Genomic DNA, 27,956 nt, shown 5'->3' on the forward strand with positions numbered 1-27,956 from the left:
TTTGGAAATCAATAGATGTCCTATGATTTCATATTTATAATGGCAAGAGAATTTCTTTTACATGGTACACCACTCTTTCCATAACGAATAACTTTTACCCTGTGATGTGATCTGTATACAGAGATTTCTTTAGGGGACTACACTGTTAATTGAACTCCAAAATTAGGTTAAAGGCTTTTCTTCAATCCTAATTAGATTATTCTGCATCCCAGCCAGGAATGTTGGCAGTAGCTTCATTTACCATCTTTACAAGAGTAACCTGAAATACAATGGTAAAGAGTAATATATATAGAAGTAAATGAGTCAAAATGAAACAAAAGTATACACTCAACAATGCCAATACAAGTAAAAAAAAATGGAATTCTCAAATCTCAATATCCACACAGATCACCAACACAACTATATTTAAGGTGTGGTATAGATTGGGACTCTCACAAGGCGATGAAAAATCAAAAAGATGTGCAATTATTTGTTCCATATAATGAATTCAGCATAAATGCTTATTTATGGAAAATACGGCAAAAAAGTCGGCATAATTAATCATGATAGCATCTACTTGTTCACAAACTGCTTCGACCTTTTGGAGTACAAAGGCTACATGGTCACTAAACTAGAAATCAGTCAAACATAAAAACTCACAAGGTAGTTGGAAAAGGACATGATAATTATCTACTCACAGGTGAAGAAGGAAGCTACTTACTAGCTGATGAAATGGCAAAAACGATGGGTACAAGGGTCAATTGTAAAAGCTAGCAACTTAAGCAGGATAGGTGGCAAATGCCAGCCTATAAAGGTGTCTTGGCACATTGAATATACACATTTTTATAATTAATTAATGAAGTTAACTGTTTCTGATCAAAACCAAAAAGAATTGGTGTATTCATTGTCAAACTGTTCAATGAAAATGTTATTAGAACAAGAATGTTCCCAGTCTAATGTCAAACCAAGCAAGAGATCCTTAAACTTCACCTACAGAATGGTTTGTTTGACAAAAACTTTCAACGCGTAGAGAATGCTGCTGAATAGGACTCCCAACTTCCTAAGAAAACTGTGTTGGAGAAGCAATTTCTAAAACCGAGACTGACAGTACAGTGACTTAAGTTGAGAGATGGAAATGATACATTCTTTTATTCAAACACCGATATATGAAGCTGGGGCACAACCAGAATCTTGGCTACCAAAAGAACCTTAGAGTGATCTACCTTGTATTCAACAAGCAATGAAGATGCTAGATGCATGAAAGGTTTTCTTGGCATGGAGTTTGGAAAAAGATAGTAGGAGATCAATGACCAGCCAAAGTACCTTAGGAATTGCACAAGGAAATCCACCAAGGCCTTATAGAAACAAACCAGTGTTTTAAAAGGCGTGGGAGGTGTACACCCAGATGCACACCTCCAGGCAAGGTGCCCCCAAAATGCCTTGAGGCATATGCCAGAGATGTTGACACCTCTGAGGCATACACCTCAAGTGCAAAAGGTGTACGCCTCATATCCCTTTTTACGAGGCATGCTAGAGGTGTATGCCTCATATGCCTCACACATAACTCATATAGAAAGACAGAAAAAAAAAGAAGAGAGAAGGATTATGCCTCCTTGTGTTTGGGAGGGCTTACACCTCTTATGTTCTGAACTATGCATCATGCCTCTAGGTAGTGGAACATCTCACATCACACCTCCACGTTTTAAAACATTGAAACAAACAAATCACAATAGAATAAATGAAGAAAAGCATATGACTCTTCAAAATAGGAAAGATGTTAACTGGACTCAGTAAGGTCTCTGGCTGGTTGTAGCCAAGACTTGGGATCAAGTCACACCTTCATCCGGCTGGGGGGTTGTGAGTTTGGGAGTTGTGTAGCCCCCAAGAAGCCAAAAATATCTTATCATTTTGTTCGCAAAATGGAGTTCAATGGAAACTCTCATTAAGCAATTAAGTCTTTAAATCCAATTAGCAAGACCATGGGGGAGGTAGGTGTGGTTTCTGTTCATAGAAAGGAGTAGGTTAGAGACAAAGCAAGGGGATGGGGATTAATGAAAAAAAGAAAAGAGATGACCCAAGTGAGACTATAAGTAGGCACTAGCCAGAAGGAAACCAACCAACCATGATCATTGTTTCAAGGAACAAGGAATGAGCTTATACCTAAAGAATGTCATTTTTCACAACCTAACTGAATGCACAAAGTCATCGATTGAAAAAACACTAACTTTAACAGTTAATGGACCAACAATATCGATTTAGCATGTGTAGTGTCACTGATGTAGAGCAGGGTACGGGTCCTACAAATTTTAGATCTGGTTGTGGGTTTTGTGGTGTGGAGGGGATTTGGGTGATTAATAATTGTTAGCGTAGGGGTATTTCTGTCTTTATACCTTGATTGATGTTGCTGATCTGTTATGTTGTGTTGAAACATGTGCTCTTAACTTAAGTAAGGGCACATAGGTCTTTTCAGTTATGTTTTAATAATAGTATAAATACTTACTGGCCGACTGGGAGAAGTCAAGTTGACTCTTTCAGTTCGAACCAGAATTCTCTCTTCTCTCTTTCTCTCTCTCTCTTTCTTTATCACTCTTTCTTCTTCTACATAACTGAACTCAGTCAAGCCGAACTCTAAGGCAGACCTGAATTATATCATGGTATCAGAGCTAGGTTAAATCTGCCTAGATTTCTGCTTGCCTAGGGTTCATTCTCTACGCACCCTATCTAGGGTTTTCTTTTTTTTTTCTGTGTTCGATTGGAGATAAGGGAAAGGGCTGAAAAGGAGTGATCGCCCTCTTCCCTTGGGGGTCTCTATGCCTCCAGTCAGGTCGTATGTGGTCGGTTGCTGTGATTTCTGAGATCGCTCTCTCCTAGTAGAGGAAGAATAGAGGGCCGAACTGTGTGTGGCTGTTGTGTGCGAAGCGGCTGTTGTGTGTGGACTGCTCTCCTGCTCGCATGGGTGTTACTTCAGCGATAAGGTAAGAGACTTCAGTGCATGATATCTGTTATGGATTAAATAGAAGGTGTGTTTCAGACCATTTGCTAGGGTTTCGACCAGTTAGGGCTAGGGTTTATGCTGGTTTCTTTGTGCATTTTGAAGGAAGAGATATGATCATATAGTGGTGAGATTTCAGGTAGTTGTAGAAGTAGGGTTTGTGGTGTGAGCACACTTTTCAGCAACAAGTGCTGAAATCAGTGTGACAGGTGTGATTTAGGGTTTGTGGTGTAAAGAGCACACATTCCAGCAACAATTAGTGCTGCAATCAGTGTGACAAGTGTGACCTAGTGGTGTGGAGTGTGCAGATCTCAGTGATAATAGAATTCAGCAAGTGTGTAGAATTGGTGACAACATAATGGGAGACAATAATGATTATAAACCTAGTGTGATGGTGCCTACAGACTACCTGAATGTTCAGATGACCTCCATTAAGTTAAATGGAGAGAATTATGTGCCTTGGGCTAAATCCGTTGAAGTCTTTCTGAAGGCAAAGAAGAAGGTAAAACACATCATAGAGGAGAAATCCTCCTCTGACTCTCACGAGTATGAAGACTGGGAGCAAGAAGATGCTCATATCATCACATGGTTGTGGAACAGTATGGAACCCAGGATTAGTGTGAACTTCATGTTCCTTGATACTGCCAAAGATGTGTGGGACCATGCGAAGAAATTGTATTCGGGGCAGGACAATACAACCAGAGTTTATCAGCTTTATCAAGAGTATTTTAATCTGCAACAGGGCAATCAGAGTCTTGAGGAGTACTATGCCAACATGAGGAACATACATAATGAGTTGAATGTCTATCATCCTCTTACTTTTGATGTCAAGATTCAGCAACAACAGAGAGAGCAGCTTGATGTGACTAGATTTTTGGTGGGACTAAAGTCTGAATATGAACCAGTACGGGCTCAGATATTAGGGGGATCAACTCTTCCGTCCCTAGAAGAGGTATTTGCTCGACTTCGGAGGATTTCTATCGGATCTACTGAGAACTCTAATATCTCAGATGGATCTGCCTTTGCTGCATCGAGAGGCCGTGGTGGTAGAGGTGGAGCTCGGGGAGCTCAGTCTGGCCGTGGTGTTGGTAGTGGTTCTGCATATGGCCAAAGTGGCAATGGTGGGTCTACTTATAATCGAGGTGGTGGTCGTACTGGGAGCAGAGATTCAAGGGGAGCCCGTGGTAGAAGACATAGCTCAGGCCCGAGGAAGTGCACTCATTGTGGTATGGATGGACATACCATCAACTATTGTTATGATTTACATGGTCCTCCCTCAACCTGGGCCAATCATGCCACGACTGGTGACTCAAGTTCCAGCATTAGATAGGAGAATCATTCATCTGACCAGTTGCCTCCTACATCCACAGATGGTCCCATGAAGGAGATGGTGAGTGTTCCCCATGATGAATATGAGAGGTTTATCCAATCACAGCAGAACACGGCGATTTTTGCTCACTCAGGTATGGCTTGTCTGGCATCTACACCCAATCCCTGGATCATTGACTCTGGAGCCTCCGATCACATGACTGGAACTCCAGGTGTGTTTTCCTCCTTATCTCATTGCTCAACATCACAATCTGTTACCCTTGCTAATGGTTCCACATCCTCAATTTGTGGTGTTGGTAATGTTGACCTAGATCCTATATCCCTCTCATCAGTTCTGTATGTTCCTAAATTGCCTTTTAACCTTATGTCTGTTAGTAAGCTGACCAAATCACTTAACTGCTCCATTACCTTTTATCCTTCTATGTGTGTCTTTCAAGATCTCAAGACGGGGATGAAGATTGGTGGAGGGCATGAAGCAGGTGGATTGTATTATCTTGACGGTGGTGGTGGTAGAACTTCAACAGCTCTCTAGTCATCTCTTTCTCCTCTCCAGTGGCACTGCTGATTTGGTCATCCGTCACTCAAAGTCTTGAAGTCCTTAGTTCCGTCCTTGAGTCAGCTTTCTGTTTTGGATTCTGAGTCGTGTCAGTTTGGGAAACACCATCGTGTTCCCTTTAGTTCTAGGGTTGATAACCGTGTGTCGAGTCCTTTTTCTTTAGTTCATTCAGATGTTTGGGGTCCTTATAAAGTAATGTCATATAATGGATACAGATATTTTGTCATTTTTGTGCATGATTTTTCAAGGATGACGTGGCTCTATTTAATGAAAGAAAGAAGTGAATTGTTTACCATTTTTCAAAAATTTTATGCTGAAATTCGTAACCAATTTGGTACCCACATCAAAGTTTTTCGTTCTGATAATGGCCGCGAATATTTATCCTCATCATTTCAGGAATACCTGGACCAACATGGCATTATACATCAGACCTCGTGTACCTACACCCCACAACAAAACGGGGTGGCTGAGAGAAAGAATCGCCATTTCCTTGAAACAGCAAGATCCCTAATGCATCACATGCATGTTCCCAAACCTTTTTGGAGTGATGCAGTGCTTACCTCTTGTTTTTTGATTAATCGGATGCCCACGTTCATCCTTGATGGTCAGTCTCCGTTTCAGGTCTTGTTTCCCACTTTGTCTCCGTTTCCTCTTACGCCGAGTGTTTTTTGGTGTGTCTGTTTTGTCCATAATCTGGGTCCCGAGAATGACAAGTTTGATGCCCGTTCTCTCAAGTGCATCTTCCTTGGCTATTCTCAGACCCAGAAAGGGTATAGGTGTTACCATCCCGGTTCTTGACGGTCCTTTGTGTGTGCTGATGTCAGTTTCTTTGAGTCTACTCCGTTCTTTTTGGGGTCTGGTGATGCTTCTTCCTCCTCATCACCTCCTCCTCTTCCACTTCCCGTTGTCGATCCTCCTCCCTTTGTTCCAGTCGTGACCAAATCCTTGCCTCCGGTAACACCACCTGTTGAACGCCCACCTATCCGTCATGTGTATACACATCGCCCACGTGCACCAGCTACTACTCCTCCGGCTACATCTCCGTCGACGGATCCGGCACCAGACCCCCACTTAGCATCTGAGATTGATCTACCCATTGCTTTGCGGAAAGGTAAACGTACTTGCACCCTTCATCCCATTTCTAATTATGTTTCTCTTACTCATCTTTCCGCTTCCCATCGCCAGTTTGTTACCTTGTTATCATCAGTTATTGTTCCTAAAGATGTCCAGGAAGCCCTTGCGTCTCCAGGGTGGTGCCATGCCATGGAAGAAGAACTCTTAGCCCTTCATCATAATCATACTTGGGACCTCACTGCTCTTCCTCCTGGGAAGCAAGCTGTTGGTTGTAAGTGGGTTTATACGGTTAAGTATCTGCCTGATGGTAGTGTTGAACGCCTGAAAGCGCGATTAGTTGCAAAAGGGTACTCCCAAACATATGGCATTGACTACACAGAGACCTTCTCACCGGTTGCTAAGATAGGGTCAGTTCGTGTTGTGATCTCTCTTGCAGCCATGTATGAGTGGCCACTATATCAGTTTGATATCAAGAATGCCTTTTTGCATGGTGACTTACTCGATGAGGTCTACATGGAGCAACCTCCAGGGTTTGTTGCTCAGGGGGAGGATGGTAAGGTGTGCAGACTAAGGAAGGCTATATATGGGCTTAAACAGTCTCCTCAAGCATGGTTTGGTAGGTTCAGTAAGGTGGTAAAGAAGTTTGGCATGAAACAGTGCAAAGTTGACCATTCTGTATTTAGTCATGACTCTCCGGGAGGAAAAATACTGTTGGTGGTGTATGTAGATGATATTGTTATTACTGGGAATGATAGCATTGGTATTGACAGGCTGAAGACTTATCTGCAGGATCACTTTCAGACAAAAGGATCTGGGTAAATTGAAATACTTCTTGGGGATAGAGGTAGCGAGATCCAAGTATGGGATTAACCTGTGCCAGAGGAAGTATGTGCTTGATTTGTTGGAAGAAACAGGCTTGTTGGGTGCCAAACCAGCTGAAACACCCATGGACACAAATACCAAGCTAAGCAGTGATATGGGTGAAGTGTTTGAAGACCCTGGCAGATACCGACGACTTGTGGGCAAACTGAACTACCTAACCATTACCAGACCAGACATCTCATTTGCATTTAGTGTGGTAAGCCAGTTCATGCAAAAATCTCTGATTCCTCATTGGAATGCGGTTCTGAGAATTGTGAAGTATCTAAAAGGGGTCCCGGGTCGCAGTCTGATATACAAGAGTGGGGGAAAACTTGAAATAGAAGGGTATTCTGATGCTGATTGGGCCGGTTCTATGTCTGATAGGCGGTCTACTACAGGCTATTGCACGTTTCTGGGAGGTAACCTGGTGACATGGAAAAGTAAGAAGCAGACGGTTGTGGCAAGAAGCAGTGCAGAAGCAGAATATAGGGCTATGGCGCATACCACTTGTGAATTAGTGTGGCTAAGGAACCTTCTACAAGAAGTACGGTACAACATTAACACTCCAATGAAGCTCTATTGTGATAATCAGGCTGCAGTTCATATCTCCTCTAATCCAGTGTTTCATGAAAGAACCAAGCACATTGAGGTTGACTGTCACTTTGTGAGGGAGAAGGTGTTGAATGGAGAGCTAGACACTACACATGTTAATACAGGAAATCAGTGGGCTGACTTATTTACAAAAGGCTTGAGTCGGGGAAGAGTGGACTACATATGTAACAAGCTGGGAGTATATGATATATACTCACCAGCTTGTCTTTATACCTTGATTGATGTTGCTGATCTGTAATGTTGTGTTGAAACATGTGCTCTTAACTTAAGTAAGGGCACATAGGTCTTTTCAGTTATGTTTTAATAATAGTATAAATACTTACTGGCCGACTGGGATAAGTCAAGTTGACTCTTTCAATTCGAACCAGAATTCTCTCTTCTCTCTTTCTCTCTTTCTCTCTTTCTTTATCACTCTTTCTTCTTCTACATAACTGAACTCAGTCAGGCCGAACTCTAAGGCAGACCTGAATTATATCAATAATGAAGAATAGGGACGAGGAATCAAGTAGAAAGCTTCCACCAAAGAATGGGCAAGAAATTAGAAAGAAAGAAATCTGTTACTGTCAAGTTAAACATCAAAGATATAGATTATTTAGAAGAAGAAATAAGATAGAGAGAGAGAGAGAGAGAGAGAAGAGAGAAGAGAAGAGAACAATCCCTAGCAACAACCAGAATTCACTAAATCAAAAATTGTTAAAATCTGCTCTTTGTTAATTGCAATTCCAATGACTCAATTTATAGACTCAACTTATGAATTCGGATATCACATTACAAACTCCAATTTGGACTTGGAAACTGACCCAAATCAACTTTTAAGTGCTTTTATAGTAAGACAAATCCATAAGTAACCCATTGGAACACTCCAATAAGGACTCTTAACTCCTAAAACAACCCCAACACTTTACTACTAAAACTAACAAATGCAAAGACAACAGAAATTACTAAAAAATAGTAAATAACAAGTTTACCATAAATGGTAATCATGTGAGTTATTATAAGTAGTAAGTCCAAAAGTTATCAGAAATAGTAATTTTGAAATAACAGCAAATTTCTAGAAAACTTAAAACACTATTCTTAAGACACTAGCAACCATAAGATAAATACAAAAAAAAAAAAAAACCTCAAACAATACCAAGATCTTATTAGCTAACAATTCTGAAACTGGTGTAGGAATTAGAAAACTGATTTATTTTCCCATGGGTTCTTTCCTAGTTTGAGTATCCACATCAGTCACTAATCTATTCTCTAACAAGTTTTAGATATAGACAAGTCAACCTTAAAAATGCAATAACTACCAATAGATGTGCAGTAACAGATGAGTCTACTGGTTCTTATCAAATGTCCAGCTATGTACATAGAGATACTGGAATGATCATCTGACCCTTTATAAACTGCATTAAAATTAATGAAAAGAAAAGAACAACTAACATTACTAAACAAGGAACTGATAAACAAAGGTTTTCTCAAGTTCTGAAATAAATCAAAACAAAACAGAACACTTGAAAGCTAGTACTGGGGTTACATAGCTGTCTGGCTAACCCTTCCAGGAATATCTCCAAGACTCAAAAGTCTAAGAGATATTCAAGAAACACAAGCCACACCTTTTAGGATTTCCCCCATAAAGGCACCACTCCCAACAAAGGCTACAACTCGGTAGGGGCCGTAGGGCCCAACCCAACCTGATATTTTGCATGGATTGGATTTTTGGGCTCTGCGCTGGACTTGGTCCTGAATACTTGGGATTTAGGTCACATGTAGGCCAATCTGAGCCCAAGTCAAGGCAATGCCTAGGCAACTAAGCGCTTTTTATTGCTAAATTCGCCCAAATGGTTCTTCTTCCAGAACAGAAATAGAGGATCAGATCAGTGCCTTCTTTTTCTGGGAAAAGAAATAACCCTCTCCCCTTAAATTTCTGATTCTTTTCCTTTCTTTTTTGGAACAAAAACAGAGACTTCACTCCTGTTCTTCATTTGACATTTTGTTAATTCTGTTTTTGGAAATAATAATAGGAATGATCATCATTTTCAAGTTTTCTTCTTGCATTTTTTTAAAACAAGAACAGGGGCTTCACCCCTCCTCCATCATTTTTTAGCATTTTTTCTCTCTTTTCTGAGAGAAACAACAGGGGCTTCGCCCTTTCTTCTCCTTATTTGTTGATTTTTTTCTTCTTTTTCTATGACAAAAGCAAAGCTTAGCCCCTTCTTTTCCTAGGCAATGGTTATTTCTGAGACACTAGCCTTGAAACATTACAAAGAAAAGGTTTATTTCTAAGACATAAGACTTGAAACACTAGGAAAAGAAAGTTTACTTTTGAGATACTAGGGCCATGTTTGGTTCACTGCCCTGGGCCTCATTTTCTTAATTCTTGCTCATTCTAGGCAATAATGGGCAAGAATGAATAACATTAGAGTGTTTGGTTACAAAATTCTTGCCCAGGGTCACATTCTTTTTAGAATGAAAAATCAGCCCTATAGCACAAAATTTGACTAGCTTGCTGCATGAAAAATAATCATGCCCCATCTAGCTCATTTCATTTTTTAAGGAAACTCTACCTATAAAACCGTTGTCAACTTGCCATAGATGTTTACTTTTGTGAAAGCACTTATACGAAAGCATTTTTGTAAAAGTACTTTTACATGAAAGCACTTTTATGAAAGTACTTTTACAAAGGCACTTTTAGGAAAGCACTTTTATAAAAGTACTTTTCAGAAGTACTTTTATGAAAGCACTTTTACGGAAGTACTTTTATAAAAGCACTTTTATGGAAGTACTTTTATGAAAACACTTTACAAAAGTACTTTTATAAAAGAACTTTTATGGAAGTACTTTTACGAAAGTAGTTTTGTGAAGTACTTTTACGAAAGCACTTTTATAAAATCACTTTTATGAAAGTATTTTTATAAAAGCACATTTATGAAAGTACTTTTATAAAAGCACTTTTATGAAAGTACTTTCATGAAAGCAATTTTACGAAAGTATAAAAGCACTTTTAGGTAAGTACTTTTATAAAAGCACTTTTATGAAAGTACTTCTATAAAATCTCTTTTACAAAAGTACTTTTATAAAAGCATTTTTACAAAAGTACTTTTATAAAATCACTTTTACAAAACATCCATGCCAATTGGTAAACATTGACTATTAGAGACCTAGGTTGGCGGTTTGTGAATACTGGCACAATTTTTTTTGAAGAATGAAAATGAGCAACATAGGACACTTGTTAGTCTGAAAAGAATTCATTTTTAGGAAAAAAGCATTTGGTTCATAGCAATATTTTCTCATTCTGCCTATTTTTACCCATTCTTTTCCATTTTAGAATTTCATCTTGGGTAAAAATGAGAAAGAATGAGAATTGAACCAAACATGGCCTAGGCGACTAAGTGCTCCACTGTTGCCTAGGTTTGCCTTGGCACCTTGAAAACCATGAGCCCAACCCAACTTTCCCAAGCCCATGGTTTAAAATGTCCATATATTTTCTAATATTTCCATGGCATATTTACATTTTAGTGGTCTATGTTTTGGGCTCAATTGTAATATTTGTGGGTTTAGACATTCGGTGTCTAATTGTATCCTTCACAACTTAGTTGTTGTGCTGCCTTAATTAGCTAAATGAAATCTTTTCTGAATTATCAATAAAAAAATGGAATAAACATATTCTTTTGTGAAAACTATGAATGCTATGTGGCGTACAAGAGACAGTATTATAAAATAAGTTGGAGACAATATTGTAGATATGTGGAATAAAAGTATTATTGCCTACTGAATTGATATGATTACCACATTGAACTACCCTGAAGTTCTTTTCAAATATGAAAAATTTTAGTTTTTGTTAGTGTAATAGATTAGTTTGTTGATCCATCAGAATTATTTTCACTTTCTATCAGTTTAAATTTTTCTTAAATTCACTCTATCAAGTAGTTTACAGAACAATTTTACAGCACATTCAGTTTAAACTTAGTTTATTAGCTTGGTTTGATGGTTTAGTGTTGAAGATTAATCAGTTTTGTGTTGTTTTATGAGTAGATGTTTTATGTTAGTTGTTAGATAGGACGTGGGGACCACAGTAGTTATGTGAGTCCAAATTTTATTATGTTTTTGAGTCTTATATGTGCTGTTTTATGTTATGCTGCCCTATAAGGGCATAGTTGTCTTTGTACTGCTGTTATATTTTTAGTATAAATAATAAGTGAAGAGGGTGGCCAGATTATTGCTCTCTTTTCTTTTCAAGATCTCTTCTTCTCTTTTTCTCCTTCTCTCTTCCTTCTCTCTTCAAGAAACTACTTTTTCTGTTCATATTTTTGAATTCAGCAGATTTCTACTTGGTATCAAAGCCTCGGCTAGGGTTCTTGAAGCATTCTCATGCAGCCCTAGATCGACCAATTGCATGAAGTAACAAAGGGCTGATCGATCTGGCTATAGATTGCCCAATTCTTGGATTTTTTGGTGGGATCTAGTCATCAGGAAGGTGATCTACTGTTCGGCATCAAAATCAGGAAGAACTAGAGTACGGGGAAGAGTCCCAGAAAAGTTGGACTCTTTGTTTTTGATCTGATCTTGGGCGCCCAGGTATTGTTAGTTTTCTTTTGTTATTCTGAAGAGGGCGGTTAAGGTTCTGGAATTTTCTGAGCCTCCTAGAGTGATCGGTTCACTCTTCTCTCTATTGGGAGACGTGGGGAGGAGAGAGATTTCTCTCCAGATAGGGTTTTCTTCTTCTGAAAGGGTTGGTTTCTGTGTGTGTGATATTGAATTGCTTTTAGAAGATCTCCAATCTATTTTTTTCTTACTGTTGAACTGTTTGAGGTAAGATGGAGAGTTGGAGTACCGAGGTGAAATCCACCGGTACCATGGGATTGGGTGTTGGAGGTAGTAGTGATATTTTTGGGTCTGGAATCATTACTACAGTAAAACTTAATGGTACAAATTATTTAGAGTGGGCACAATCAGCCAAGATGGTTATTGGTGCCCGTGGAAAATTAGGATACATCACTGGGGAGGAGAAGAAACCTGATACAGATTCTTCTCGATGGGTGCAGGAGTAATGTCCTAGCTATGTAATTCTATGTTACCTCATATTGGAAATAATTTCCTATGTGTTAATACTGCTAAGGAGATTTGGGATGGAGTGACTGAAACCTACTCTCATAAGCAAAATGTAGCCAGAGCCTATCAGTTAAGGAATCAGGTGATTAGTATAAAACAGGGAGAAAAACCCCTTGCCATGTATTTCTCTATGCTAAAAACCCTTTGGCAGGAAATAGATCACTTAGAAACTGTGGTATGGGAAAGTGTAAATGATGCACCAACTTATCAAAAACTGGTAGAGAAAATTAGGGTTTTTGAGTTCTTGGCAGTGCTGAACCCTGAATTTGACATTGCTAGGCAGCATATTCTTTCTAGGGAGAGTGTGACACTCTCTCAAGCCTATGCCTTTATTTGTGGAGAGGAGAGAATGAGGAATGTCATGCTGAGATAGCCTAGGATTGACTAGTCGCCTATGGATAGTACAATCAAACCTAAGTCAAATGGAGATAGGGGGAGCAGTGAGACTAGAAGGGAAGATAAAAAGGACTTGGTGTGTGATTTTTGTAAAAAGCCTAAGCATACCAGGGATACTTGTTGGAAGCTTCATCCAAATCTTATGCCTGCCCGGATAAGGAACAAGAAGGGTAATGCAAATGTGGCCACTACAAGAGACTCTTCGGCCCCTCTTTCCCAAACTGGTTGGGAATCCATTGCAATAACAGCAGTGAGAACATAATTGAAGAGGTTTGGACAGATTATGAGTAAGAAAGATACAACTAGCTCTAGCCTTCCAGATGGACAGCAGAGTGTAGGAGCCAACTACACTTCTTTTGCACATACAGGTAGTTCATATGCAACTGCAAAATCTTTTATCCACTTTAGGTAAAGAGGGACCTCCTTGGATTATAGACTCAGGAGCATTTGAGCACATAACTAATGTCCTTACCCTTTTCAGTTCCTATTAGTTGTGCTCTGAGTCTCTACAGCAAATGGTTCACATATTCCCATTGCTAGGAAGGGGACAGTTAGAGTGACCAATGATATTACTTTATCTTTTGTCTTACATGTCCCTAAACTTCATACCAACCTACTTTCTGATAGTTCTTTGACAAAAAATTTGAATTGTTCAGTGACCTTTCTTCCTAGTAATTGTGTTTTGCAGGATCTGGAGTCAAAGATGATTGAGAGTGGTCATGAGGTGAATGGTCTGGATGAGATTCCGAGACATCAAAGCTTTCATGTTAGCAGCAGTAGTAGTAGTAGTGGGTCAGAGTCAGTGACCTAGATTATGCTTTGGCACAATCGCTTGGGACATCTTTCTTTTAGTTCATTGAAATTTCTTTTCCCAAAGTTATTTGAGTCTGTTCAGTTATTTACCTTGGAGTGTGAGAGTTGTCAGTTAGGAAAGCATTGTAGACATTCTTTTAAGCCAAGTAATAAAAGAAGTACTTTTAAGCCAGTGGGCCTAGTTTTAAATTTAGAGGATTGTGCTCATGTGATGGCCTGCCATATTGAGCTCCTCCTGATTAAGTATTTAGGGCTGCCTCTTGGGGCCAAATGTTCCTCTTCCTCAATTTGGTGCCTAATCATTGAGAGAATGGAAAAGAGGTTGGCGCTTTGGAAGGCTAAATATTTATCTTTTGGTGGAAGGGTTACTTTGATTAAGAGCACCCTTTCCAACCTCCCAACACATTTTCTTTCTTTCCAATTCCAAATAAAATAGCAAAGAGGTTGGAACAGCTTCAAAGGAACTTCTTATGGAGGGGTTGGGAGGATGAGAAGAAAATTCACATTGTTAATTGGGAGCAAGTGTGTAATCCTAAGGATGTGGGTGGTTTGGGAATTAGGAAATTGAAAGATTTCAATGCTGCTCTTCTTAGCAAATGGATATGGAAATTTGCTTCTGAGAGAAATGCATGGTGAAGGAGTCTTATTGCGGCAAAGTATGGTGTGGATTGGGGAAATTGGAGAACTCTTGATCCCCTTCCATTTGGGGGTAGTTCTCTCTAGGCAGGCATTTCTAAGTACAACACTCTTTTCATGAATGGGGTCAGTTTTAAAGTTGGTAAAGGGGATAGAATTCAGTTTTGGAAGGATTCCTGGTGTGAGGAGGGTCCCTTGGCTGAAGCTTTTCCCCGGCTGTTCCAAATTGCAGTGAATCAAGATTCCTCAGTTGCTGATAACATTTGTATCTCTGGGGATTCCTTTACATGGACTCCCCTATCTAGGCGGAATTTGCTAGACTGGGAAGTGGAGGAGTATGTAGATCTGTTGGGGTGGATTCAAAATCAGAGAATTGACACAAGTGTGGAAGATGAATGGACTTGGAAGTGGAACACAGGTGGTAACTTCACAGTTAAATCCCTTTTCCTCAAGATGTGCAGTTCAGGTCAAGAGAACTTCCCTGATAGGCAGATTTGGAACCCCATATGTCCCTCCAAGGTTAATTTCCTGGTTTGGATAATGGTTTTGAATAAATGTTTAACTAGGGTTAACTTGGAGAGAAGGGGTATTCAGATTCTTGATCCCTCTTGTGTTTTATGTTGAATGGTTGCTGAATCTACAGAGCATTTGTGCATTCACTGTCCGGTTTCCTCTTTAATTTGGGGACATTTTTTCAAGAAACTAGAGGTGTGTTGGGCCATGCCTAAGTCTGTGAAGGAGCTACTTATGGGTTGGAGATTGGAGGGTCTTAGCAAGAAAGGTATGCTTGTTTGGAATACCATTCCGCAGGCTGTTCTTTGGTCCATTTGGACTGAAAGAAACAATAGGATTTTCTACAATCAACCTAAAAGTCCAAAAGAAATTGTGCAGAAAGTGGTGGGGAAGATTTGCTCTTGGGTGTTGGTGAATGAGGAGTTTAAAAATCAGAATGTATCTCTCTTACTTTGTACTAAATCATGGATGTTCTTGTAATTTGTTTTGGGTCCAGGTAGATCTAGTGGCCTGGCCTTGTTGTGGTAATCTTCATTCTCTATGAATAAATTACTTTACCTTTTTTCCAAAAAAATATAAAATAAGTACTTTTGCTTTTAATATTGTTCACACTGATGTATGGAGACCATATCATATTCCTACCATGGGAGGATACCGTTATTTTCTCTTGTTTGTGGATGAATATACATGATATTCTTAGATATATTTGATGAGATCACGAGATGAGGTTCCTAACTTGGTACATAGTTCCACCAGATGGTTCTCACACAATTTGGAGTGAAAACTAAGGCCTTTAGATTAGATAATGCCATAGAGTATTTTGAGAAGGACCTGACCACATATTTCTTGGAGCATGGTATAATTCATCAGAGCAGTTGTACATATACACCACAACAAAATGGAGTACTTGAGAGAAAAAATAGACAATATTGTAGAGGTGGCAAGAAGTCTTATGGTGTGTGCTTCAGTTCCTATGCATTTCTGGAGGAGATGCAGTTTTTACAGCCGTGCATTTGATTAACCGTGTTCCTTCACGGACTTTGGAGTTTAAGGTGCCATTTAGCCTTCTTTTTCTTGACGGAGAGATATTTCACATAACTTTGAGGGTTTTTGGTTGTGTTTCCTTTGTTCACATTCTTGGCCCCCATCGCAAGAAATTGGATCCTAAGGCCAAGAAATGTGTTTTCCTTGGGTATGCTCAGAACCAAAAGGGGTATTGTTGTTATGACCCTGTGTCGATGAGCAGATTTGTCGCTATGGATGTTACCTTTTTTGAATCCACCTTCTTCTCAAGTGGTTCTCCTCAAGGGGAGAGTTTTGGAGAGGAGAACTTACAGTCCGTTCCTCTTCCTATTTCTTTTATGCCTCCATTAGTTCCATCAACACCTCCATCAGTTTCATTGCCAACACCTCTATCAGTTTCATTGCCTAAGCCACTACGGGCAACCTCACAGAAATATCAGCGCCGACAGACAATGGTTGACTCCACACATCCTCAACCCACACAGCTATCTATCAGTCCTTCTAAAACTCCAGATTCAATAGATACATTTCCAAGTATTCCCCTTGAGCCTGAGCCTGTTACATATTCTAATGATAATGTTCCTGTACCTGACACCATTGTTGCAGTTGATCCCACTGACCTTGATCTTCCCATTGCACTTCGCAAAGGGAAGAGAAAGTGTACAGCCCATTGCATTTCACACCATCTTTCCTATAGTGCCTTATCACCCTCCTACCAAGCTTTCCTTTTTCTTCCCTGGATTCTGTGTCTATACCCAGGAATGTTACTGAGGCTCACTCCAAACCTAAGTGGAAAACAACCATCCAAACCTGGGTTAAAAACCAAACTTGGGAAATAGTTAATCTCCCTCCAAACAAGGAGACAGTCGGATGTAGATGGGTATCCACTGTAAAGTACAGGGTCGATGGCAAGATAGAGAGGTACAAGGCAAGGTTGGTAGCAAATGAGTATACTCAGACCTATAGCATTAATTATCTGGAAACCTTTGCACCGGTAGCTAAGATGAGTTCAGTTCGTATTCTTTTATCTCTGGCAGCTACCTATTCATGGCTCTTGTTTCAGCTTGATGTTAAAAATGCTTTCCTCAATGGTGATTTACAGGAGGTATATATGGACATTCCAATAGGTTTTTATGAAAATGTTGGTAAAGGAAGAGTGTGCAAACTCAAAAAATCATTGTATGGCCTGAAACAGTCACCTAGGGCTTGGTTTGACAGGTTCAGAGGGACACTTATCCGTTTTGGGTACACCTAAACCCAGTTTAATCACACCCTCTTTGTAAAGAGGAGAGATGCTCTGGTGTCAATTTTGATTGTGTATGTGGATGATACAGTGGTTACAGGAAATGATTTGGAGGAGATTGATGATCTCAAAAAGTCATTGCAGCAAAAATTTGAGATCAAAGATCTTGGTGAGCTCAAATACTTCCTGGGGATTGAAGTTGCAAGATCCAAGCATGGGATCTTCATCTCTCAAAGAAAGTATGTACTTGACTTACCGCGGGAGACTAGGAAGCTGGGGACCAAACCAACAGATAGTCCTAATGATCCAAATCATAGAATTAATGTTGTGGATGGTGAGATGGTAAAAGATGTGGGGAGATATCAAAGAATGGTGGGCCGATTGCTATATTTGTGTATGACATGACCAGATATTTCCTATGCTGTTATTGTTGTGAGTCAGTACATGCATGCACCTTGAGTTCAACACTGGGAAGTTATTGAGAGAATACTTGCATATCTTAAAAAGCACCCTGATAGAGGCATTCTTTTCTCAAATCATCAAAATCTGAAGCTAGAATCCTATACAAATGCAGACTGGGCAGGGTGCTTAGATGATAGAAGGTCTACATCAGGAGTGTGTACCTTTGTAGGTGGAAACTTGATCTCATGGAAGAGTAAGAAGCAAGCGGTTGTGGCAAGGTCAAGTGCAAAGGCTGAGTATAGATCCATGGTTCATGGTGTCTCAGAACTTCTTTGGGTTAGATCTCTTTTGAGTGAGATTGGGGTAAAAGCAGAGGAACCTATGATGTTGTACTGTGACAATTAGGCTGCAATCAATATTGCCCACAATCTAATTCAGCATGACAAGACAAAACACATTGAAGTTGATAGACACTTCATAAGAGAAAGGGTAACAGCCGGAGAAGTTTGCTTATGTCTCTTCAGAGTTGTAGTTGGTTGATGTTCTCACTGAAGGGGTGGCAAAGAACAAGCTTGAAAATGATCTACGCAAGTTGGGAATGTGTGACATTTACTCCCAACTTGAGGGAGAGTGTTGAAGATTAATCAGTTTTGTGTTTTTTATGAGTAGATGTTTTATGTTAGTTGTTAGATAGGAGGTGGGGACCACAGTAGTATGTGAGTCCAAATTTTATTATGTTTTTGAGTCTTATATATGTTGTTTTATGTTATGTCGCCCTATAAGGGCATAGTTGTCTTTGTACTGCTCTTATATTTTTAGTATAGATAATAAGTGAAGGGGGCGGCCAGATTATTGCTCTCTTTTCTTTCAAACTTCTCTTCTTCCCTTCTTCTCCTTGTCTCTTCCTTCTCTCTTCAAGAAACTACTTTTTCTGTTCATATTTTTTAATTCAACAAATTCCTACTTTTAGAATAAGATAATAATTTAAAAAGGTGCGCATTATTTTACAATGTTTCCACCATGTCTATAAGTTTTGTTTCTATATGACATTTCCAACATGTTTTGTATTTGGATTTTCGATATTTCCACTAACACCAACATTTTAAACCTTGCACACGCTTGGTCCACTAAGTTTTGAGTCTTTCTACTTTCTTGGTCCCTTTTTGAGTTACTTTTGGGTAACAATGGATTATTAGAATTGTTTTAGAAGCTAAAATCCTTATTCCATTTTGGTGGAAAGTTTGTGGAAATTTATGAATTGCAGGAGTTGCCTCTTTTGCAAGCGAAGTTTACTTGGTCAAAGGATTGTATTTCCTCCTATCATTATTCCATTTTGGTGTACGATGTAGCTAGAAATTTCTTTCCTACTAAGAGGGACCTTAGACAATGAGATCCTCTTGCCCCTTTCCTTTTCACCTTAGTAGCTAGCCTCTTGAATGATCTGATAGCCAAGGCTGATGTGGAAAACAGGATTAAAGGCTGGAGAGCTGGGAGCGAAGGAGTGGTGGTTACACATTTGCAATTTGCAGATGAGTTCATCTTGTTCTATCAAAGGGAAAAGGAAGAACTAGTAAACTTGAAGGGAGGGGGTAAATTAATATGGAGAGCCACAAGGGCAGCAGTCCTCTGGTCAATTTGGGAAGAAAGAAACAACATGATCTTTAGAGATGTTGGAAAATCTAAGAAAGAAGTCATTGATGGAATAATCATCAAAATTATACATAAGCTGAAAACATTAGAGCTTTTCAAGGACTTATCAGTTGATGACATCTTCTGCTTCTTTGAAGGTTGGAACTCAGGATCTATGGATTCCTATTTTCCAAAGGGTAAAGCTGAATTTTGATGGGAGTTCTTTAGGCAACCTGGGCCATTCTGGAATAGGTGGAGTTCTAAGGGATGAAGAGGGCAGACTAATTGCTATATTCTCCGGGCCAATAGGAGAAAGAGATTCACTGAGAGCGGAAGTGTTGGCTCTACTTCAAGGTTTAAGCCTGGCTAAGCAGATGGGTCTTCATCAAGTTAAGGTAGAGAGGGATTCTAAGCTAGTAATTAGGTGGATGCAGTCACAAAGTTTGGGAATCCGGATCTATAGACAGTTTGTGAGGGAAATAAATTGGTTAGCAAGGGAGATAGGAATCTTTTTCAAGTGGGCTAAAAGGTCGGCTAATGGATTAGATGATATGTTGGAAAAACAAGGGAATTTTAGAAAGAATTTGTTTTGGGCAGTAACGAGCTCGAGCCCAGTAAAGCTCGGCTCATGAGGCTCACAAGCCTGATATATATATAATAAATAATTTTTATTATATGTATAATAATATTTATAAATATAGTACTTTTATTTTTTATATGTATGATAATAAATAATTTTTATTTTTTATAGGAAGCTTGGCTCACGGTCAAGCTCGAACATGCGAGCTTTTGAGCTGAGCCAAATTCGAGCTCAAGTCTCTAGCTTGAATCAAGTTCAAGCTCAAGTCTAACATTGTTTTGGTGAGCCAAGCTCAAATAGCCAGGTTTTTGGCTCAAATCCACCCCTAATTGTAACTCAAGATTGTAGAAAACCCATATAATCGAGTCTAAGTACAGTCCTTGTAATTGAAATTTTAGAGTTAAAATTAATTGAATATAAAGCTTGTTTGAAGTTACCTATGGGTTACAGTGATCTTTTCCTTCCTTTCTCCTTTCTACCATTGTATCCCTCAAGACGCAATATTTCTCATATCTCTTCTCTTCCTCTTATCTATTCAAATCTGGATCTCTATACTTTGCTTATTTATTTTAAAAAAGGCAAAGTAAGAATTTATAAAAGAGACTTTCTCCTTCTATACTTTACCGACCACACACACCACAGTAGGACTTTCTCCTTCTTTTCTACATCTCTAAGCCCTTTAAGCTATAGTTGCTGGAGGATTTCTATATGGAGAACCAACTTTGGAGAAATTTGTTGGCACTCCAAGGAACTGTTCTCACCATGGGGTTAAGTTGATTTTTTTCTTTTATAAATGATGATATTTCATATAATGTGAGGAAGAGATTTCTTCAAAACTGCAAAATACAAGAGGAAGATTTCAAGGAACAGAGACAAAACAGAATGCAAACTTCCCTCACCTCAAAAGCGGGATAAAAAAGGATGCAATCCCAATCTTTCCTGAAGTGATCTTGCTTGAAACCCACCATGGTGATAAGTTACTGTATTAGATTGTTCTACATGCATGCCAATGGAAGATGCAACAGGGAACAGGTTATCACAACATATGTTCTATATGCAGTATCTAATGTAACTTAGCTCAATTTTACAAAGGGTAGTTAATAGATAGAAATACCGGTTGCAAGAATAATACAAATAAAAGAGCACATACACAATAAACGTAGGAAATTAACTGATAAATTTATCACATTTCATAAAAAAGGGTACCTACTTTCACAATGGTATATAAAATTTCTAAGAATTTCTTAATAAATTTTGATGGGAAAAAGTAAATTCCACTTCTGAAGTGCTTGTTTTTAATGGTCATATAAATTCAATATAAATAAGAATTTTTGGAATCCATTGGGACTTCGTTATGGTTCCAATTATGCATAGATATCAATTAATGCAAATTCTATGGTACAAAAAAATACATCATTTTTCCTGTACCAGTACCATGAAATGCACCTCAAGATACAAATGTTGAAATATGAGCACATTTTTTTATCAGTAACAATAAAGCATTTTATTATTTAGAAATAAATAAATGTAAATAACAGTAAAGGGATTATCAGCCTCAACTAACCATTCTTGTGAGGTTCAGCATCAAAATATAATTTCCCCTTTGATGTACAATTCCCCAATATGTTAGATTCCTTGCCAACCCCTGTTTCACCAGCCTATCTGCTAGACTATTAGCAGGCCTAGGTATGAGGTATCCACTGTATGGTCTCAATTCCTTTACTAACTCTTTAGCTTCTCTGGTCTCATATCTGTGCTTCCATGGTCCCTTGTAATTCCCAGCCAATTTGCTATGACCTTAGAGCCCCCTTCAATCATTATATTGTTGTACCTCATAACTTTGTTCCTTTCCAAACCTGCCAAAGGAGCCTTTAGTTCTATCCTAATTGAATCCCCAATGCCAATGAGTCTTGGATATATAAACATGAAATCAATGTTTTAAAAGGCATGGGACGTGGAAGACAATGTCTGGAGGTGTGCCTCTTGGCCTTGAGGCATAAGCCAAAGGTGTTGATGCCTCTGAGGTGTACACCTCAGGTACATGAAGTGTGCACCTCATGCATGCCTTGTGCACTTCTCTCCATCCCTTTTCCTCCTCATCCCCCTCCTCCTATGCCTCCTTGGGCTCAGGAGGCTTACGTCTCTTACATTCTCACACCTTCAGGTAGTGGAACGCCTCGGGTCATGCCTCCACATTTTAAAACATTGACCATGATATCACCCATATGGTTTCTAATCATTCTTATACCTAATGGACCCAGGTTGCCTATGCTGCAACCATCAAAATTCAGTTTGATATACGGTAGCTGTGATTGCCTATGAGGACTGTAATGTTGCACCTCAGGCACTTGCAATACTGATGTTATGATGTTGCACTTGAGTCAATGTGCAACATTAAGGTGCCCATGGTGCTATATTTATGGCTCAAGGTACATTTTGTAGCATCTACCAAAAGACATCTCTATGTACCTAGGGGCTAGGGTTACTCATAAATTAAAGGATCATTTACTAAGACACCACCCCTACTTTGCAACCACTTTGCTAATTGGTGGTTCTTTTCTATGGAAGTGTTAAAATGACATTTTTCACTCTGATGTCTATTCAACCAAAATAACTAAAAGAAAATAAGTAACTGAAATGTCAAATTGAAATAACAGAAGAGAAAAAGAAATAAAAATAAAATAGACAATAATAAGAAAAATAACAGAAAATAATAAATTACAATGAAAAATAAAGAAAGATAACAGAAAATAAAAAATAAAAATATTTTTCTATTATTGTCTTTTATTTTTTCTGCTATCTTCCTTTATTTTTACTTTAATTTTTTTTTTGTTTGTCCTTTTTTTATTTTCAGAATAAAATAATGTGGGGGAGAGCTTTTGTTTCTAAATGGAGGGTGATATGAGACTTTTATATGTTTACTTTTTGAATAAAAAACAATTATTAAAAGGATATACAAACAGTTCCTAATGGATGGTGAATTAAGTAAAACAATTGCAAACTAGAAGGATTGTCATAGTAATGCACAAACTATAGTGTAGATCTTAGTAGTTAGTGTTTACGTGAAACCATAGGGTCACTGTATAGGAGTGATATTTTCGAAGTTTTTTTTAAATCGAATTCAAATTCAAATTTTAAATTTCCAACTGTCTCCTATTCATTCAATACTATTAATTTCCACCAATGATGCCATTAACTCCTATAATCTCTCATTGATTCCCTTATTTAACTCTTTCTCTCTCCTCATTAACATGTCATTAACTCTTTCTTACACTTTCCATTATTTAACTCTCTTTTTCTACCCTCATTGACACGTTATTAACTCAGTTCTCTCTTCTCTCATTAACACACATGTTACATAAACTTACAAACAAGGGCCAAGGAGATTCGAATCCAAGCATCTAAGTTCTGAGGCATCAAATCTACCACAAGTCCATATCTCGTTTATTAGTTATAATTATCCTAGTTCTAGATTTTAACTTATATTTCCTTTTCTTGGTTCATGCTTAAAACATATATATTTGTAAATATCAAAAATAATTACACTGGTTTTCTAAGAATTAAAATATAACCAAGCCATGTGTTGGATGCCTCCCCTTAGTTCATACTTCACATAAACTATGAAGTATATGTCTTTGTCTTAATCTTATGTGCTTAATTTATAGATATTTAAATCTAGATTTACTGTTGATACACTTTTTTGGGGGATTTATTTGAATTTTAATAGTGAATCCATGTTTTTCCTAAATTTTCTACTGTATCCATGTATATCCAAAGTGTATCCTGATATATCTCTTAAAATTGCCTTTTCCGATACTCTTTGCGTTTCCGATACTTTAAACCTTGAACACCAGAACACAAAGTGATTGAAAGTTGTTAGATACATAATATACAGCTAGTGAACTTATTGTCATAATGCCATATGGTAGAGATGAAATATGAGCATTAAAATTCTTACAAATACTACTTCAGCTGAAAACAATGATCCACCATAGACACCAAAAAGATTTATACAATAACACAATGTCCGGGCTTACTGAAAACAATGAAAAGCACATACTTTCTAGATTTTACATTCAAAATAGAAACATGCAATACTTTTTAGTCATAGTAAGATAAATGCAGTCATACCACACTTTCTGGGACTCCTGGAGGAGGCAAAGGGAGATTTTTTGGCGGAGGACCACGAAGATATGATCTCTTGTCAAATCGCCACTCCCCAATTTTCCCATATGTAAGCTTACCCTGAGTAATCATCTTCACATAAATAACTAAAGAGAAAATAATGAATCTAAATCATAATCAAGAATCATGTATTGATAAAATGAAATTTCAACATCACAGAATAAATAAATGCAAATAAACTAAGATTGAACTAGCACATGGTTTGGGGCATCAGCTCTTCATGGTTTATTAGCATACCTTTAGAGAATAATCACATCCATAAGTGTAATGGATGATAAATTTCTTCCCGACTTCCAAATCCCAAGGTGGCTGAAAAACCATTTCAAATACTATTAAGGACATTTTCTGGTAATATATCAATGATCTGTAATTGGGAAGAATTTCGAAAACTAATAAAATAGATAATTAAAGAAGGTAAGATGAAAAACCTGTATCATGAAGTCTTTCTGAAGAATATGTTGCACGCCATGTAATGCAGATGCAACAGCATATGCATACCTTAGTTCAACATAGAAATGACATAAACATCATGAGATTGTCAGTAAACGAAAATGAAATACTCTCTGCAAAAATATAAAACTGTGCATGTATGAAATCCTTCTGAAAATATCCTTACATTTCTAGAACCCATCCAAAAGCCTTGTCAGTCTCTGGGTCATCTTTCATTCTCAATGACACATTCATCCATGTTGGTGCAATTTTTTCTAGCAAAGACTGAAAAAGGTAGTTTAATATGGAATATAACTTAGATACCATAGACAACCAACAAATTGAGTGTGGATAAGGAATAAGGACTATAACAATGGTAACAATGACTTCCAACAGTTAGCACCAATGGAACTCTTGATAAAGCCACAGTTATACCTTATTTTGACCAACATTTATACATGGAGAGAAGCAGTTTATTTGAATCACAGCAGAAAGAATAAACCAACCTTCTTGATAATTACAGGAGAATTGCCAATTGGATCGATATTTATTACTGGACCTTTCTCTTCTGGGTAAAACTTCCTTATTATTTTCTCATTTTCAGCAGGCTTGATGTAGAAAAATGGGAATGCTGCTGGATATCCTCCATGTGACAAGTTAGGGAGAGGATTTACAAAGATGTGATCAGGCTCTGCCATCAGTATATACCTGCATTACTCATGGAATGCCTACACATTCAAATTTATTGGATAATCAAAGAACCTAAAATCTTTATAACATAGAAGTGAACTTACTCCTCCTCAATTGTTGCCTTTTCCAGCCATTGCACAAAGGCCCAAGGTCTATTTAAGACAATGTAACCCTGGAAACAATATTTAAAAACAATTTGAAAAATAAGTAATTAAAAAAAGAAAAACAAAACCAATAAGATGAGTGAAACTGAACGGTCTAAATATTTGATTTTCATAAAAAGCAAGTGGGAAGCTCATTGATTTGGTCTCATTTTTTCCACCAAAACAGTCATTCACTGTAAATGGTGTGACATAAGTAACCTCTATGGAAGCAACATTATCAGCATTAAGTAGGAGGAAAAAGGCATAGTTTAAACTTTAGAGAAAAGTTAAAGGAAATCCCTGTATGGCTCTAATACACTTAGAAAATAAAATGTGTTTAAATGAGCAAATGAAAGAATGCAGGCACACTAGAAGAAAACAGAAAGTGTTTACGGAAGTAGAGTTCTCACCCGATCAAGACCTGCTGGGAGAGGATCAACTACAAAAGTTGGAATCTCATCCATTAGGTTGTCAGGGCTTCCAGAATGTAACACCCTAGTGAATCCACCCATATCTGACCCAGGCATTTCTTTTATCCTCTTGTACCAATAGTACATAATGCGGCATTGCCATTTGCTATAAGGTGCATCGGTTGCAGTAAGGGCAACATGAAAAGGCATCTTAGTGCTCCCAGGTCTCTTAACATTCTCAGGCATCTGAATAATGGGATCAGATAACGCTGACAAAGAGGTACCATCCAAACCATCCACTATCAACTTCCCAGAACTTATGGCTCTATTGTGGATTACCATTGTTATCAGATTATATGCAAAGAAAAAACCCAGTGCCAGAAGAACCAGAAATAGAGACGCCCGTCCCATGTTCTTTCTTCCAGTCATTTTAGTTTGCCTCACTAAACGAATTCCAAATTCTTCCAAGTTAGTTTAACACAGTCGTCCTATCCATGGCAGCTAGAGGAAAAACACTCCCTCATCCAACCCCAAATTCCTTGCATTTAATAGCTTCGTACACAATTTTTATCCAAATTCCAAACAATTTGACAGAATTCACACGTACCGAAGCTCTGATGAGCAAACTGCAGTAGACAAAGAAGAAGAGATCAAGGTCATGCAGTTGAAGTTAACGCAAACAAAATGTTGAACATAGACAGAACTAAAACTGAAAACAAGAAACAAAATGCATACACGAAAAAATCAGAAAATTTGCAGTTCTTGTGATAGAAAGCCTAAATCTATTACACTTTCCATAAATTTGTAGAACAAGAAAGCTACAGAAAATCTTATACATTCAACACAAAGAAAAGAAGAGAGGGGAGAACCATTCATCAACCAAGACAGCAAGACACAGAAATTATTTTTCCTAAAATCGTCAACCCAGATCTGGAATTCTACTAGAGAAGCCAAATGGGTATCAAATCACAATAACAGAAACTGAGAGAAAGATATGCATTATTAACTTGATTACGAAAAATGAAAGAGCATTTGCTGCAATTGATTGCATGTACCGTGTCACTGAACAGAAATGAAGGAACTAAAGTATCGTATGAGAAACAAGAGGAGATTTTTAAAGGAAGAGGAGTAGAAAAAAAGTGTGTGACCCGAACAATTGCAGAGAGAGTTCCAACTTCCAAGCTTCCAAGCCCCTATGGATCAGAAACCAAGAGATTTGAAAAGTGGGAAACAGGAGGGGCCTCGAGTCTGGACTTCAAAGGATTTGTTTCTTTCTTTTTATATTACAATTTACACCCTTCTCGTAATAGGGTTTTAATAGAAATCCCATTTTTTGGGAATTTCCGTAACCCCCTATTCTTTCTAATTTTGCAAAGTGAGCGATTTAATTTAAAATATTTAATACCAAGATTTTAAAAATCGATTCAGAAACGGAATCACTATCGCCACCGATTTTTGGGTTAATGGTTCAAACATCGGTCTAACGGTACAAATGGTTTGATTACATTAAGACAAATATTTTTGTTGTCTATCTTTCATGAGAACAGTGGTTGAGACAGAGGTGGTTATAGGTTAAGTAAGAAAGAAAGAAAGAAAAGGTGAAAGAGAAAGGTAAAAAAAAAGAAAAGAAAGGAGAGGAGGGAGGAAGGAGGATGAGTAGGGACGGCAATGGAGATGGCGGTGACAATAGAAGCGCAACACAGATCTCTGAGAACTTGAGATCTGTGAGATCTCTCCGCTCCAATATTTTTCTGGCATCTCTCTCTGGGATTTTGGTGATTTTGATACGAGAGTCCCTCTCAATCTTTCAACATCTTTTTTGTCATTAAATGGTGAATCACTATCTGGGTTGACGGTTTGACCGCTTGGGTCAGTTATTTTTTTACCAAATCAATGATTTTTGTTCTAACAATGGGTCAAAGGTGAAATGGAGCTGGTTACTTGAACGGTTTCTGAGCCAAACAGTTTGACTATTCAGGTCAACAATAGTTCAAAAACATGGTTTCATAAGGCAAAAAACTCTTGGTGGGTCAGATTAGAGACCCTTGGCTTTTTTTCTTTGATTTGTGACCCGTCTTTCATTTATGAGAAATTAGTGAATGTGACCCCGTAGTACGGGAAAGTTAAATATAAAATAATTATTTCTGAATTATTAATTACCACTATGAATCGTTATTAATTATCATTCCGAATTAATAATGAGCAATATTATCAGTAATTAAGTATTAGCAGTAATCAGTGAGTTATTACTCTTTCAAAAGGTTGACTCATCATCATCATCATCATCACCAATGACAACAACTTGATAAATACATAATTTGATAAAAATAGGTAAATATCATTAGTTTATTTTTTCATCTTTTG

General features: G+C 38.0%; 1 protein-coding gene across 4 annotated transcripts; it reads right to left on the reverse strand.

Moving 5' to 3' along the window:
* LOC104606062 (hydroxyproline O-arabinosyltransferase NOD3-like) lies at window positions 1-26,879 on the reverse strand. 4 transcript variants are annotated; one of them, XR_016082630.1, is made up of 10 exons: window positions 26,648-26,877; window positions 25,593-26,218; window positions 25,144-25,211; window positions 24,856-25,057; window positions 24,537-24,634; window positions 24,349-24,418; window positions 24,158-24,229; window positions 23,867-23,980; window positions 20,635-20,730; window positions 76-259 (listed from the first exon to the last, which is right to left on the reverse strand). XR_016082630.1 is itself a non-coding variant. In XM_010271106.3 (9 exons), exons 2-9 carry the CDS (start codon window positions 26,019-26,021, stop codon window positions 197-199), a joined length of 1,116 nt encoding a protein of 371 aa, XP_010269408.1. In that variant the 5' UTR covers window positions 26,022-26,218; window positions 26,648-26,879; the 3' UTR covers window positions 1-196. The 4 variants fall into 4 exon arrangements, 3 of the variants coding, with proteins under 3 accessions (XP_010269408.1, XP_010269412.1, XP_010269409.1); XM_010271106.3 differs by lacking the exon at window positions 20,635-20,730 and having other exon boundaries at window positions 1-259; window positions 26,648-26,879; XM_010271110.3 differs by lacking the exon at window positions 20,635-20,730 and having other exon boundaries at window positions 1-259; window positions 26,741-26,870.
* Window positions 26,880-27,956: the final 1,077 nt, after the last annotated feature.

The sequence above is a fragment of the Nelumbo nucifera genome, chromosome 2 (genome assembly GCF_055504915.1).
Source record: "Nelumbo nucifera cultivar China Antique chromosome 2, China Antique-T2T, whole genome shotgun sequence".
Lineage (NCBI taxonomy): Eukaryota > Viridiplantae > Streptophyta > Magnoliopsida > Proteales > Nelumbonaceae > Nelumbo > Nelumbo nucifera.